The sequence below is a fragment of the Bombina bombina genome, chromosome 2, assembly GCF_027579735.1.
Source record: "Bombina bombina isolate aBomBom1 chromosome 2, aBomBom1.pri, whole genome shotgun sequence".
In the NCBI taxonomy this organism is placed as follows: Eukaryota; Metazoa; Chordata; class Amphibia; order Anura; family Bombinatoridae; genus Bombina; species Bombina bombina.
Window position 1 is genome coordinate 1,411,068,879 of NC_069500.1, and position 15,938 is coordinate 1,411,084,816.

The following is a 15,938-nucleotide window of genomic DNA, read 5'->3' on the forward strand; positions in this document are numbered from 1 at the left end:
TCACTTCATGCTGTCTTAGGGGCAGCAGCAGGTTTTCTGGCCTGCTTGCCCTTGTTCCAGGTCTGGTTAGGTTTCCAGCCCTGTCTGTAACGAGCAACAGTTCCTTCCTGTTTTGGAGCGGAGGAAGTTGATGCTGCTCCTGCCTTGAAGTTACGAAAGGCACGAAAATTAGACTGTCTAGCCCTTGGTTTGGCTCTGTCTTGAGGCAGGGCATGGCCCTTACCTCCAGTAATGTCAGCAATAATTTCTTTCAAACCGGGCCCAAATAATGTCTGCCCTTTGAAAGGTATGTTAAGCAATTTAGATTTAGAAGTCACATCGGCTGACCAGGATTTTAGCCACAGCGCTCTGCGCGCCTGAATCGCGAATCCGGAATTCTTAGCCGTAAGCTTAGTTAAATGTACTACGGCATCAGAAATAAATGAATTAGCTAGCTTAAGGACTCTAAGCTTGTCTATAATTTCATCCAATGGAACTGAGCTAATGGTCTCTTCTAGAGACTCAAACCAAAATGCCGCCGCAGCCGTGACAGGCGCAATGCATGCGAGGGGTTGTAATATAAAACCTTGTTGAGTAAATATTTTCTTAAGGTAACCCTCTAACTTTTTGTCCATTGGGTCTGAAAAGGCACAGCTATCCTCCACCGGGATAGTGGTACGCTTAGCCAGAGTAGAAACTGCTCCTTCCACCTTAGGGACCGTCTGCCATAAGTCCCGTGTGGTAGCGTCTATTGGAAACATTTTTCTAAATATAGGAGGGGAGGGAAAGGGCACACCGGGCCTATCCCACTCCTTGGTAATAATCTCTGTAAGCCTCTTCGGTATAGGAAAAACGTCAGTACACACCGGTACCGCATAGTATCTATCCAGCCTACATAATTTCTCTGGGATTGCAACCGTGTTACAATCATTCAGAGCCGCTAATACCTCCCCTAATAATACACGGAGGTTCTCAAGCTTAAATTTAAAATTTGAAATGTCTGAGTCCAGTTTATTTGGATCAGATCCGTCACCCACAGAATGAAGCTCTCCGTCTTCATGTTCTGCCATTTGTGACGCAGTATCAGACATGGCTCTAACATTATCAGCGTACTCTGTTCTCACCCCAGAGTGGTCGCGTTTACCTCTAAGTTCTGGTAATTTAGATAAAACTTCAGTCATAACATTAGCCATGTCCTGTAAAGTGATTTGTAATGGCCGCCCTGATGTACTTGGCGTCGCAATATCACGCACCTCCCGAGCGGGAGATGCAGGTACTGACACGTGAGGAGAGTTAGTCGGCATAACTTTCCCCTCGTTGTCTGATGAAATTTTCTTAAAATGTACAGATTGGCTTTTATTTAAAGTAGCATTAATGCAATTAGTACACAAATTTCTATTGGGCTCCACCTTGGCTTTTGAACATATTGCACAAAGAGATTCCTCTGTGTCAGACATGTTAAAACAAACTAGCAATTAGCCTAGCAAGCTTGGAAAATACTTTTCAAATAAATTTGCAAGCAATATAAAAAACGTTACTGCGCCTTTAAGAAGCACACAAAAACTGTCACAGTTGAAATAACAATGAACCGGATTAGTTATAGAAACCAAATTTTCACAGTAAATGCATTAATTTAGCAAAGGATTGCACCCACTAGCAATGGATGATTAACCCCTTAATATCAAAAAAACGGATAACAATTGAAAATATAAGCGTTTTTATCACAGTCAAAGCACAGTCTCACAGGTCTGCTGTGAGTGATTACCTCCCTCAAAACTAGTTTTGGAGACCCCTGAGCTCTGTAGAGACGTCCTGGATCACGCAGGGAGAAAAAGGCAGACTGTGACTGAATTTCTAATGCGCAGTAAAAGCGCCAAAATAGGCCCCTCCCACTTATAATACAACAGTGAGGGAAGCTCAGTAAAACTGTTTTAATTCAAAAACAAACGACAGCCATGTGGAAAATCGCCCAAAACAATTTTTCACCAAGTACCTCAGATCAATAAACGATTAACATGCCAGTAAACGTTTAAAATATAATTTATGAAATGTTATTAAAAAGCCTGCTGCTAGCCGCTCACACTGCAGATTAGGCTAAAAGTTATATGTATACAGTATTTTCCCAGTGAAGTGCCATTCCCCAGAAATACTTAAGTGTAAACATACATACATATCAGCCTGATACCAGTTGCTACTACTGCATTTAAGGCTGTACTTACATTACATCGGTATTAGCAGTATTTTCTCAGTCAATTCCATTCCTTAGAAAATAATATACTGCAACATACCTCCTTGCAGGTGAACCTGCCCGCTGTCCCCTGTTCTGAAGTTACCTCGCTCCTCAGAATGGCCGAGAACAGCAAATGGATCTTAGTTACGTCCGCTAAGATCATACACAAACTAAGGTAGATTCTTCTTCTAATGCTGCCTGAGAAAAAACAACACACTCCGGTGCCGTTTAAAATAACAAACTTTTGATTGAAGAGATAAAAACTAAGTTTAACAACCACAGTCCTCTCACACATCCTATCTATTAGTTAGGTGCAAGAGAATGACTGGGTGTGACGTAGAGGGGAGGAGCTATATAGCAGCTCTGCTTGGGTGATCCTCTTGCACTTCCTGTTAGGGAGGAGTTAATATCCCATAAGTAATGGATGACCCGTGGACTGACTACACTTAACAGGAGAAACTACATTTAAACACCAAAAAACTCTTAACCATCTCCGTGGAGATGTTGCCTGTGCAACGGCAAAGAGAATGACTGGGGTGGGCGGAGCCTAGGAGGGACTATATGGCCAGCTTTGCTGGGACTCTCTGCCATTTCCTGTTGGGGAAGAGATATCCCACAAGTAAGGATGACGCCGTGGACCGGATACACCAATGTTGGAGAAATGACTGGGGGATGAGAGGAGTGGGGGAGGTATTTAAGCCTTTGGCTGAGGTGTCTTTGACTCCTCCTGGTGGCCAGCTTCTTTATTCCCAAAAGTAATGAATGAAGCCGTGGACTCTCCTCCCCTTTTAGATGAAAAAAAGTCAAGTAGACTGTACTGTTAAGCTTTCAACTGCAAAAATGCAACATGACTGAAAATAATGAGCTTGTGATCTACAAGTACATTTTATTAAAAAAAAACAAGTGATGGCCTTGAGACAAGTATTTAAATCAACAAAATAAAATAATAACCATTTGGCTACGTATTGAACTTGTTTTCAACTGTAGTTCCTTCCAGCCTTGGAAAGACAACTGCACAGTGAAGCAGACCCTGGCAGACAAACATTTATGGCTTCAATGTCTGCGCCTCATCAAATATGGAAAATCCGTCTCTCTGCCTCTTGAGAACAGAAGTAAACGCAGTTATTATTTTGCACAAGTTGTATTCATGTATAGAACATCTTAAGGTGAAAATTACAATAGTACTATACCTTTTGGTCTTCATTTGCACACGCAGCTTGCTGTACATCTCCAGAACTGCCCAAAAAGAAAAACAATTATTGTGAATAAAACTACAAAACACAAATACTAACATCTCTAGAAGTTCTGTAAACATGTGTATGCAGCCACTCCAGTATACATCATATCACTATAATCAGGGTGCTTACAGTCTCACTGTATCATATCACTATAATCAGGGTGCTTACAGTCTCACTGCAGTCACTACATCATATCACTATAATCAGGGTGCTTACAGTCTCACTGTATCATATCACTATAATCAGGGTGCTTACAGTCTCACTGCAGTCACTACATCATATCACTATAGTCAGGGTGCTTACAGTCTCACTGCAGTCACTACATCATATCACTATAGTCATGGTGCTTACAGTCTCACTGCAGTCACTACATCATATCACTATAGTCAGGGTGCTTACAGTCTCACTGCAGTCACTACATCATATCACTATAGTCAGGGTGCTTACAGTCTCACTGTAGTCACTACATCATATCACTATAGTCAGGGTGCTTACAGTCTCACTGCAGTCACTACATCATATCACTATAGTCAGGGTGCTTACAGTCTCACTGCAGTAACTACATCATATCACTATAGTCAGGGTGCTTACAGTCTCACTGCAGTCACTACATCATATCACTATAGTCAGGGTGCTCACAGTCTCAGTGCAGTCACTACATCATATCACTATAGTCAGGGTGCTCACAGTCTCAGTGCAGTCACTACATCATATCACTATAGTCAGGGTGCTTACAGTCTCACTGCAGTCACTACATCATATCACTATAGTCAGGGTGCTCACAGTCTCAGTGCAGTCACTACATCATATCACTATAGTCAGGGTGCTTACAGTCTCACTGCAGTCACTACATCATATCACTATAGTCAGGGTGCTTACAGTCTCACTGTATCATATCACTATAGTCAGGGTGCTCACAGTCTCACTGCAGTCACTACATCATATCACTATAGTCAGGGTGCTCACAGTCTCACTGCAGTCACTACATCATATCACTATAGTCAGGGTGCTCACAGTCTCACTGCAGTCACTACATCATATCACTATAGTCAGGGTGCTCACAGTCTCACTGCAGTCACTACATCATATCACTATAGTCAGGGTGCTTACAGTCTCACTGCAGTCACTACATCATATCACTATAGTCAGGGTGCTTACAGTCTCACTGCAGTCACTACATCATATCACTATAGTCAGGGTGCTTACAGTCTCACTGCAGTCACTACATCATATCACTATAGTCAGGGTGCTCACAGTCTCAGTGCAGTCACTACATCATATCACTATAGTTAGGGTGCTTACAGTCTCACTGTATCATATCACTATAGTCAGGGTGCTTACAGTCTCACTGCAGTCACTACATCATATCACTATAGTCAGGGTGCTTACAGTCTCACTGCAGTCACTACATCATATCACTATAGTTAGGGTGCTTACAGTCTCACTGTATCATATCACTATAGTCAGGGTGCTTACAGTCTCACTGCAGTCACTACATCATATCACTATAGTCAGGGTGCTCACAGTCTCAGTGCAGTCACTACATCATATCACTATAGTTAGGGTGCTTACAGTCTCACTACATCATATCACTATAGTCAGGGTGCTTACAGTCTCACTGCAGTCACTACATCATATCACTATAGTCAGGGTGCTTACAGTCTCACTGCAGTCACTACATCATATCACTATAGTCAGGGTGCTTACAGTCTCACTGCAGTCACTACATCATATCACTATAGTCAGGGTGCTTACAGTCTCACTGCAGTCACTACATCATATCACTATAGTCAGGGTGCTTACAGTCTCACTGCAGTCACTACATCATATCACTATAGTCAGGGTGCTTACAGTCTCACTGCAGTCACTACATCATATCACTAGTTAGGGTGCTTACAGTCTCACTGTATCATATCACTATAGTCAGGGTGCTTACAGTCTCACTACAGTATACATAATCACTATAGTCAGGGTGCTTACAGTCTCACTGTATCATATCACTATAATCAGGGTGCTTACAGACTCACTGCAGTCACTACATCATATCACTATAGTCAGGGTGCTTACAGTCTCACTACAGTATACATTATATCACTATAGTCAGGGTGCTTACAGTCTCACTACAGTATACATTATATCACTATAGTCAGGGTGCTTACAGTCTCACTGTATCATATCACTTTAGTCAGGGTGCTTACAGTCTCACTATCCCAGGCCAGCAGGAGCAATCAGGGGAACACGCTGAACCTCTCATTTGCAAAGAGACATCAGACCCTACACTGGTCACAATACAGAAGCAAACCAACAACAACACACGTACAAACACCAAAAAAAGGTTTTATAGGATGTTTCCTAAATACACTTAAAGGCACAGTAAGCACCTTATAATCACAGATATTTCTGTTGTGTTGCTATAAAATAACATATCAGCCAAGTCTAAAAGTTTTAAAACTAATTAACATTTTTTTACTGCAAATATTTTTCAATAGCCAAACTCCACCCACCCTTTTGCCTTATTTGGAGAAGACAATCTGGGCTTTAGTCTGCGGATAACAAGGATAATCACGGTTTTTAGGGACATATATGTAGCATGGTTAGTCTTTAGATGTCAACAGGGTGCAGTTTAAGTTCTGGGAATTAGAAATTGCTACATTTTTAGAAGGAAATTACATGAAAAGGGGGCAAAATGAATAATGAAAATATATTGGTTGTTTCATTCTTGATAACTAAACAGGTTATATAAAAATCCCAAGGTCTTTACTGTCCTTTTAAAAAAAGAAAGGCATCACGAGGCATGGCTACATTTGTACACACAAAAAGCACTGTATTATTTCACTAGCAGAAGAAAGGGTAAAAAACAGCAGATATAACGGTTCGGGTTACAAAGCATTACTCTATGTACATACTTCCTAATAACTAAGCTTGTTTAGGGCACACTTGGCCATCTAATCGCAGACATAACCCCTTGCCCGCATTTTTACAGCAAAAACCTAGATAAACCCAGAAGTAGATTTCACTTGGCACTAATAGTAATACTTGTCAATGACCTGCCTGCATTAACCCTTTTGTGTGGGGATAACTTGTGTACATTGGAACAACCGTTCCGATGTAAACAAATAGAAATCTCGCAATCGTGCAAGTGATCACAAGATTTTAATGATGGGGTCGCATCAGGGTGGCGTCCCTATGATGCTAGGCAAGCCCTCCAGACCGCAATCCCATCAGGGAAGTGCCAGTGGCTACAGGAAGGCCAAGCGGTTAGGACGTTGTATTTCATCCTTCTGCGCTAAAGCCTAGCAAAATTCGGAAGAAAAACAACGTCCTAACGGTGTTAAAGGGTTAATAGAACTCTTATATACCGTCCCTTTAAACCCTACTGAGATCATTAGTTCAGAAGTGCAGAGAAGGAACATCCCTAACTCATATTAATAGTGATATAATAAATAATGCCTACCTCTTAGAAAATCAGTCAGCAATGACTGAATATTCAAACTCAAAAAGCAAAAAAGGATTCTCACAGAACAAAGCAAGCATTTATTTAAAGGGACATTAAACACTTAAGCACCTCCCACCTAACCATGGGGGCTGCCACTTTGGAACTCAGGTCGCAGTGCCGGTATCTGAAGGAGAGTTGCTGCACATGTGCAAACACAGCAGCACTTTAATAATGTGAACGGTAACTTTCAACATGGTGGCAACACAACTAAAGGGAGGCGGGGAATAAACTAAATACCATACATACAAAACAGTTCTGGGGCACACCCTGGGAAAGGCCTGATGCAATTTATGTTCCTGGTCTCCTTTGCTGCTGCACTCCAGGTCTCCAGTCCCTCAGGGGGTTATCTATGTAACATTTTATGAGACATTAAAATTCCTTTAATTACTTATTTGATAAATAACTTTGATGGGAAAGGCTGCAAATATGTGAGCAAATTTAAGGCATAATTACACATGTGATTTAAAGGGACAGTTTATTTGAAAACTGTTATTGTTTTAAAAGATAGATAATCCCTTTATTACCCATTCCCAAGTTTTGTTTAACCAACAATGTTATATTAATACACATTTTACCTCTGTGATTACCTTGTATCTAAGCCTCTGCAGACTGCCCCCTTATTTCAGTGCTTTTGACAGACATTTTAGCCAAATAACTTAAATAACCCCACGGGAGTGAGCACAATGTTATCTATAAGACACACATGAACTAACACTGTGGTTTTCACCGTTTAGAAATCACTTTGAGCCTACCTAAATTTAGCTTTCATCAAAGAATACCAAAACAACAAAGCAAATTTAATGATAAAAGTAAAGTGGAAAGTTGTTTAAAATGGCATGCCCTATCTGAATAGCGAAAGTTTTGACTAGACTGTCCCTTTAAGGTACACGTCCCTTTACCATGTGAAAGATGCATTTCAGAGAAGATGGTTACCTGGCAAACACAAGTTCAGTTTATCCACAGTGGCAGCAATATTTCTTTGCTGAATTCGACATTGTTGCAATTCTTTCATTGACGATAACAACTACAAAAGGAACAGAGAAAGTCAGAACCCAGGGACAACCCACTGTGATTGCATCCTGCGTTACAGAAACATGGTCTTTCAGTAGATTGTCATTTAATGGGCCAACAAAATCAAAAGCTTATGAAATAAATAAAAAACATAAGACCTCACACGTCTCTTCTTCTTGGTCAGGATTCTCCTTAGTTGGGTGGATTTAGATTAGATAACACAAACAGTATACAAATACAGCAATAATGATATATAATTTACACTATTATCAGGGAAATGTTCATTTATTACTCATGAAAATGTCCGGATAAACAAGATACGGGTATATCTAATTGGATAAAAAAAAATATGGTTCTTTCTTTTATGTAATGGAGGATTTTAATCTCAGTTTTATCTCCTCCATAACTTAAATAAATACTGCTTTTTGCCTGGAAATAAGCTTCACTAAGCAGCAAAACCTATATTTTGCTGACTAGAGTTAAAGGGACAGTCTACACCAGAATTTTATGGTATTAAAATATAGATAATCCCTTTATTACCCATGCCCCAGTTTTGCACAGCCAACACTGTTATATTAATATACTTTTTACCTCTGTGATTATCTTGTATACAAGCCTCTGCAGACAGCCCCCTGATCACATGACTTTTTTATTTATTATCTATTGACTTGCATTTTAGCCAATTAGTGCTGTGTTGTGCTGACTCTCTAATAACTCCACCGGCATGAGCACAGTATTATCTATATGGACCACATGAACTAGCAGTCTCTTGTTATGAAATGCAAATAAAAAAAGCATATGATAAGAGGCTTTCTGTAGAGGCTTAGAAACATGCAGAAATTTAGAGTTTTTAATGTTATAAATTATATTAATATAACTCTGTTGGTTGTGAAAAGCTGGGGAATGGGTAGTAAAGGTGTTATCAAGCTTTTTAAACAATAACATTTTTAGTGTTGACTGTCCCTTTAATAAACTCGAAACAGCTGTCCAGGAGTGGTTTCTGTTTTGCTGCACTTACCCCATAACGGGATTCTGTGCTCAGACACAGTATGAAAGCAAAAATGGAGATATACAGGTGGCCCTCGTTTTACAACGGTTCAATTTACACCGTTTCAGAATAACAACCTTTTTCCCCAGTCATATGTAGGCTATTGAAAAGCATTGAGAAGCAGTGCATTTATTAAAATAGCCAGAAGGTGGAGCTGTCCGCTTGAGTTGCAGCAAAGCCAAGCAAGCTGAAATTAATCAGTTTAACCAGACCTAAGCTATCGAGCAGATTTCAAAGGAACAATATCTTCCTGTCTATAACTCAGTCCAGATTGGAATGCAAAGAAAGAACTGTTTGCAGAAAAATGTAAGTGAAGTCTTTGTGTCGAGTGATTATTTTATTTGGTTTATAATGCTGTTTAGCAAATGTTTTTGTTCATTTAACTTAGTTTAATTATATATTCTGTGTTGTGTGATTATTTTATTTGGTTTATAATGCTGTCTAGTATTTAAAGTCTTCATTTCAAAGCTTTTAAAATAATGTATTAGGTGTTGCTTATGACAATTTTGAGAGGGGCCTGGAACCTATCTCCCTCACTTCCCATTGTCTTACATTATAAACTGGGTTTCAATTTACAACGGTTTCGATTTACAACCATTCCTTCTGGAACCTAACCCCGGCGTAAACAGAGGGCTACCTGTATATATCTCATTTGAATTTCTTACCCAGAGTTCTCTGGTGCATTGGTAATATAAATATAATTATTTACACATCATATAACTCATTCCAGTGAGTGCAGTCTTTTCAAGTTTTATACCCTTGCACCTTACAGATAAATAGATAGATAGAATTAACAAAGGTACTATCACTTTCTGTATTTAATTAACTTCAGTTTATTTAAGGGACGTTTCAGGGTTGCCACCCCTTCCTCAGGCGTCTTCGTCTTTTCCTATTACTATCCTGTTTTGTATAAATAAAGAGCTTGTTCACAATATCTATAGCTAGATTTAAATATAACACATACCTCTCAATATTTGTGGCTGGGTAAGAGGATAAGTGCCCATCAGAATGTTGTGGGTTGAGCTGTGTTGGGAGTGGCAGGATCACGGATGGTTAGTGGGTGGGTTGTGGGCGTGTCTGGTTAGTCAGTGTGTGTGTTTTGACAGTTTGTGGGCATGTTTAGGTGTTCCGTGGGTGGGGCTGCAAATAGAGACTTAGACTCTCTCAGATGGACAGCCAGACAAATTGTCCATCTCAAATAGGCAGAGTGGGGATATCTGTATGTAACACCGGAGCCTTTTCATCTAGACACCAACTGTTCTTTATTAGCTTTATTTCTATTATCTTTATTTGCAATGAGCCAACAAATTCTGCAGATGTATACAGGGTATGCAGCAAGACAAGACAGGGAAAGCATATTGTGACAGAAGAATTACATAGCCCTGCCTCACCAGAGCCAACTCCCTATGAGGTATTTGGAGACAAAAAGTGGACAGATAAGGTGAAGCCCCTGCAAGACATACCTCTGAGCCATCAACTTGAAGTCTCCGGTTTGTATCAGTGACTTGATTCTGAAATAAATGAAAAACAAGTATAAATACAACTTTACTAGGCGTAACAATGCATGAGTACAGTCATGTAGCCAAAAATGATACAATACCCATGCTTATGATACGTGCCTAAAATGCCTTTAACGGATCAGAGTATTGTAAGACATGTGTAGAAGATAAAGTTTACACCATCACTAGACACAAGATATTACAGTGGACCAGACCAGAAACTGTACTCTGGGGCAAACAAAGCAGTATTCTACTCAAAACATTCATTAGCGAGTACTACTGTAAATCGTTTTCCAGTGATAAACCAACACATTATATAATGTTTTCTTCCGCAGACCCAGTAGATTCAAACAGTACCATTTTATGAATGTATCATGATGTGAGAAATCTACAACAAAAAGTTTGAAAAAAATATGCATATTTTTATTACTCTTATGTATGCCCCACAACGCAGGACAGCAGAGAAATAGTAGTGCATAATATCACTGATGCAGAGAGAGATACTCTGTGTCCCTCTCTGCATTGGGTTGTGGTGGTGCTGACCATTGGTTGTGTGGGAGGCCCATTGCTGGAGGGAGGTGGAAGCGGGCAGGACCAGGCGAGACCACTACACTGCAGAAAAGGTTTAAAAATAGTTAAAAATATATAAAAATATATAAAAACGGGGTACTGGCAGACAGCTGCCAGTACCTAAGATGGTGGACATTAGTTAGAGGGAGGAGGATTAGAGAGCCGTTTGGAAGGATCAGGGAGGTTGCATGTAAGGGGAAATCCTACACTGCAAAAAAAAAAATGTTTAACAATTAAAATGACCAAAAACTTCATATTGGCAGACTGTCTGCAAGTACCTAAGATGGTGGTGGACCAGTTGGGGGTGAGGGAGAAAATAGCTGTTTGGGAGGGAAAATGTAGTATCAGGCTTGGGAGGTGTCAACTGGGAAGGTAATCTCTACACTACAGCTAAAATTAACCTTAAAAGCTACATGATTAACCCCTTCATTGCCAGGGATTTCAGAAGTGTGGTGTGCAGCTACAATTAGTGGCCTTTTAATTACCAAAAAAACAATAAGACCATTCATGTCTGCTATTTCTGAACAAACAAGAAAACCCCAAAGTTTTTTAACCTCTTAAGGACATATGACGGAATTTTTGCGTCATAAAACAATTGAGCAAACTGAAAGCTATGTCCTTAAAGGGTTAAAAAACGTTAAATATTTAATATGATTGCAAACAAAACAGTGGCATGAAATATGCCAGAATATATATATATATATATATATATATATATATATATATATATATATATATATATATATATATATATATATATATATATTAGGTAAAGGGGGAAAACCAATGCTAGATTTCTGTTTAAATGGAGTTGATAGCAAAAATGCTATAAATTGTTTGTTTGTTTTTTAAATCTACAGTCTTTTGTGCAAGTTTTTCTCTGAAATTCTCAGTCCTTAAGGGGTTAATAAAAAAAGTTCGCAAACAATAGTGTATGCATTTTTTCTATACGCCATATCAAAAACAAAATTAAAGCTTACCTGATAAATTAATTTATTTCTTGACATAGTGAATCCACAAATCATCATTAATTAGTAACAGGTTTAAACACAGGTCTGTTTCTGACCAAGGCCTGACAAAAAGATTGCACATCTGGCACATCCGCAAAATAGGCAATGCAGAGATCTGACCCATTAGAGTACTTGCCGATAAACCCTTGTTCAGACCTTAGTGGAGAAAGTACAAAATTCTAGGAATCCTGACTCTACTCCAAGAGAAACCTTTGGATTCACAACAATACAAATATTTACGCCATACTTTATGGTAAATCCTTGTTGTCACCGGCTTGCGAGCCTGGATCAAGGTCTCAATCACCGACTTGGAAAACCCATGCTTAGATAAAATAAAGCATTCAATCTCCAAGCAGTCAGCTTCAGAGAAACTAGATTTGGATGAAGGAAGGGGCCCTAAAGTAGAAGGTCCTTCCTCAGAGAAAGACTCCAAGGTGGACGAGATGACATTTCCACTAGGTCTGCATACCAGATCCTGCGATGCCACACCGGTGCTTTGAGAATCACTGGCGCCCTCTCCTGCTTGATCCGAGCAATGACTCGAGGAAGGAGAGTGAACAGAGGAAACAGGTATGCTAGACTTAAATTCCAAGGGACCGCCAAAGCATCTATCAAGACGGCCTGTGGATCCCTTGACCTCGAACTGTACCTCGGGAGCTTGGCATTCTGCCGAGATGCCATGAGATCCAACTCCGGCCCCCCCCCCCCATTTAAGGGTCAAGCTGGAAGACACCTCCGGATGAAGTTCCCACTCCCCGGGATGAAAAGTCTGTCTGCTCAGAAAGTCCGCTTCCCAATTGTCTACTCCTGGAATGTGGATTGCAAATAGACAGCAGTTGTGAGTCTCCGCCCACTGAATAATTCAAGCCACCTCTGTCATGGCCAAGGAACTCAGAGTGCCTCCCTGGTGGCTGATGTAAGCCACCGATGTTATGTTGTCCGACTGGAACCTGATAAACCGGGCTAAAGCTAACCGAGGCCATTGAAGGCATTGAAGATCATAGGATGTTTATGGGGAGATCTGACTATTCGCGAGTCCAAAGACCCTGAGCCTTTAACGAGTCCCTGACAGCTCCCCAGCCCAGCAGGCTGGCATTTGTGGTCACAATCAACCAGGAAGGTCTGCGGAAGCAAGTTCCCTGGGAGAGATGTTCCTGAGACAACCACCATGGAAGAGTCTCTTGTCGCCTGATCCAGATCTATGCGTTGAGACAAATCCGCATAGTCCCCGTTCCATTGTCTTAGCATGCATAACTGCAGAGCTCTGAAGTGGAACTGAGCGAACGGGATGATGTCCATGGAAGCTACAATCAAACCAATTAGCTCCATACATTGAGCCACTAACGGCCGAAGAGGACTGAAGAGCAAGGCAAAAATGGAAAATCTTGGATTTTCTGACCTCTGTCAGAAATATCTTCATCGATAGGGAATCTGTTATGGTCCCTAAGAACACTACCCTTGTAGCTGGAACTAGAGAACTTTTTCCCAGATTTACCTTCCATCCGTGGGAGCGAAGACGAGACAACAAGATCTCCGTATGAGAGTTTGCTTGTTGAAAAGAGGGCGCCTGAACCAGAATGTCATCCAGATAGGGCGGCACTGCAATGCCCGAGACCGGACCACTGCCCGTAGAGAACCCAGAACCTTTGAGAAAATTCTGGGAGCTGTGACAAGGCCAAACGGAAGAGCTACAAACTGAAAATGATTGTCCAAGAAGGCGAAGCTCAGAAACTTGTGATGATCCTTGTGAATGGGAACATGAAGGTACGCATCCTTTAGGTCTATGGTTGTCATGAACTGACCCTCTTGGACCAAGGGAAGAATGGAAAGTATAGTTTCCATCTTGAAGGATGGTACTCTGAGGAACTTGTTTAGACATTTCAGGTCTAAAATTGGTCTGAAAGTTCCCTCTTTCTTGGGAACCAGGAACAGATTGGAGTAGAATCCCAGACCCTGTTCCTGCATTGGAACTGGAAGTATCACTCCCAGGTCGGAAAGATCCTGAACACAATTTAAGAATGCCTCTCTTTTTATCTGGTCTACAGATAATCTTGAGAGGAGGAACCTGCCCCTGGAAGGAAAAGTCTTGAATATTAACTTGTAACCCCGAGATACAATGTCCACCGCCATTGATAAATCCCTTATCCAGACTTGAGCGAATTGAGAAAGTCTGCCCCCTACTGGATCTGGGCAGACCCTTCATGCTGACTTGGAATCAGCTGTGGGTTTCTTAGATTGCTTCCCTTTGTTCTAAGACTGATTGGGCTTCCATGAAGGCTTGGACTGTTCCTGCTTGGAAGAGGGAGGGGAAGGTTTACCTCTGAAGTTTCGAAAGGAACGAAAATTACTCTGATGTCCTTTCTGCTTATTCCTCCTGTTCTGTGGGAGAAAAGATCTTTCCTCCTGTAATATCTGAAATTATTTAAGCCAAGCCAGGCCCAAACAAGGTCTTACCCTTGTAGGGGATCACCAAGAGCCTGGACATAGATGAGACATCCGCAGACCAGGATTTCAACCACAAGGCTCTGAAAGCTAGAACAGCAAAACCAGACATCTTTGCTCCCAATGACTTGTAAGGAAGCATCCATGATAAAGGAATTAGCTAACTTAAGAGCCTTAATCCTGCCCTGGATCTTCTCAAAATGAGTATCTGCCTGAAAATAATCAGACAACACATCAAACCAGTAGGCTGCCGCACTGGTGACAGTGGCATTACACACTGCAGGCTGCCATTGGAGACCTTGGTGAACATACATCTTCTTTAGCAAGGCCTCCAACTTCTTATCCATTGGATCTTTAAAAGAACAGCTATCCTCTATGGGAATAGTGGTACTCTTGGTCAAAGTGGAGATCGCACCTTTCACCTTAGGAACAGTCTGCCACGACTCCTTAATGGAGTCAGCTATTGTAAACATTGTCTTAAAAATTGGAGATGGAGAAAAAGGAATTCCAGGTGTCTTACTCCTGTGCAATAATCTCTGTAGCACGGTTTGGTACAGGGAATACCTCCATCGCGGAGGGAACATCAAAGTACTTGTTTAGTTTACTAGACTTCTTAGGGTTGACTACGACAGTCGTATCGGAGTCGACCAAGGTAGCCAAAACCTCCTTAAGTAACAAACGGAGGTATTCCAGCTTAAACCTGAAGGATACAACTTCAGCATCAGAAGAAGGAATTATACTGTCTGAATCTGATATTTCACCCTCAGACACTACCGAAGTGTCTTCCTCCTCAGACTTTTAAGCAGAGCACCTTGGTTAGCCACAACCGGATCAGAAACCTTACTGACTCTTTAAATTTCCTCTTGCACTTTCCCTGAAGCATGGAAAAAGCAGACAGCGCCTCAGATACTGCAGAGGATACCTGGGCAGCAATGTCTTGCAAAGAAACTCCTACCGGAGCGTGAGAGGAAACGCAGGGCACTGCATGTGTAGACGAAAATGATTGGGACGCTTGAGGAGAAAGCTGCGGCATATCTGATACAGGAGACACCTGACCAGCATCCGCCTTAGCTAATGATTGCTCAGGATCAAAAAGTCTATCCCTGTAACAAAGTTCTTTCAATACATGAAGAACAAAAAGGTACTGGTGGTTCCACCTGGGAGTCTAAACAGCCTACATGCAACATTTTGCAACGCCTCTTGGTTCATCTTTACAAACAAGAAGGCCAATAACAGTCAAAAAATGAGAAAAAAAATAAAAAAACGATTTTATTTTACTATCCTATATTAGTACTAGAAAAACGATACTGCTCCTTTAAATAATTTCTCTTTAGGCAAAAAAACTAAAAACGGAGCAAAATCCTGCTACAATCCCCAGGCAACCCTCTAAACCTCAGCTATGTTGCTGAGGTGCC

At 41.0% G+C, this 15,938-nt stretch overlaps 1 protein-coding gene across 2 annotated transcripts in view; it reads right to left on the reverse strand.

Moving 5' to 3' along the window:
* The window catches only part of EXOC6B (exocyst complex component 6B), a 1,420,949-nt gene that overhangs the window by 1,122,733 nt on the left and 282,278 nt on the right, over positions 1-15,938 (reverse strand). For both annotated transcript variants that reach the window (XM_053704356.1, XM_053704355.1), the window contains exons 3-5: positions 10,466-10,513; positions 7,877-7,967; positions 3,400-3,445 (exon numbers count right to left, since the gene is read on the reverse strand). In XM_053704356.1, coding sequence (XP_053560331.1) covers positions 3,400-3,445; positions 7,877-7,967; positions 10,466-10,513 — 185 coding nt within the window. The remainder of the gene's footprint in view (positions 1-3,399; positions 3,446-7,876; positions 7,968-10,465; positions 10,514-15,938) is intronic.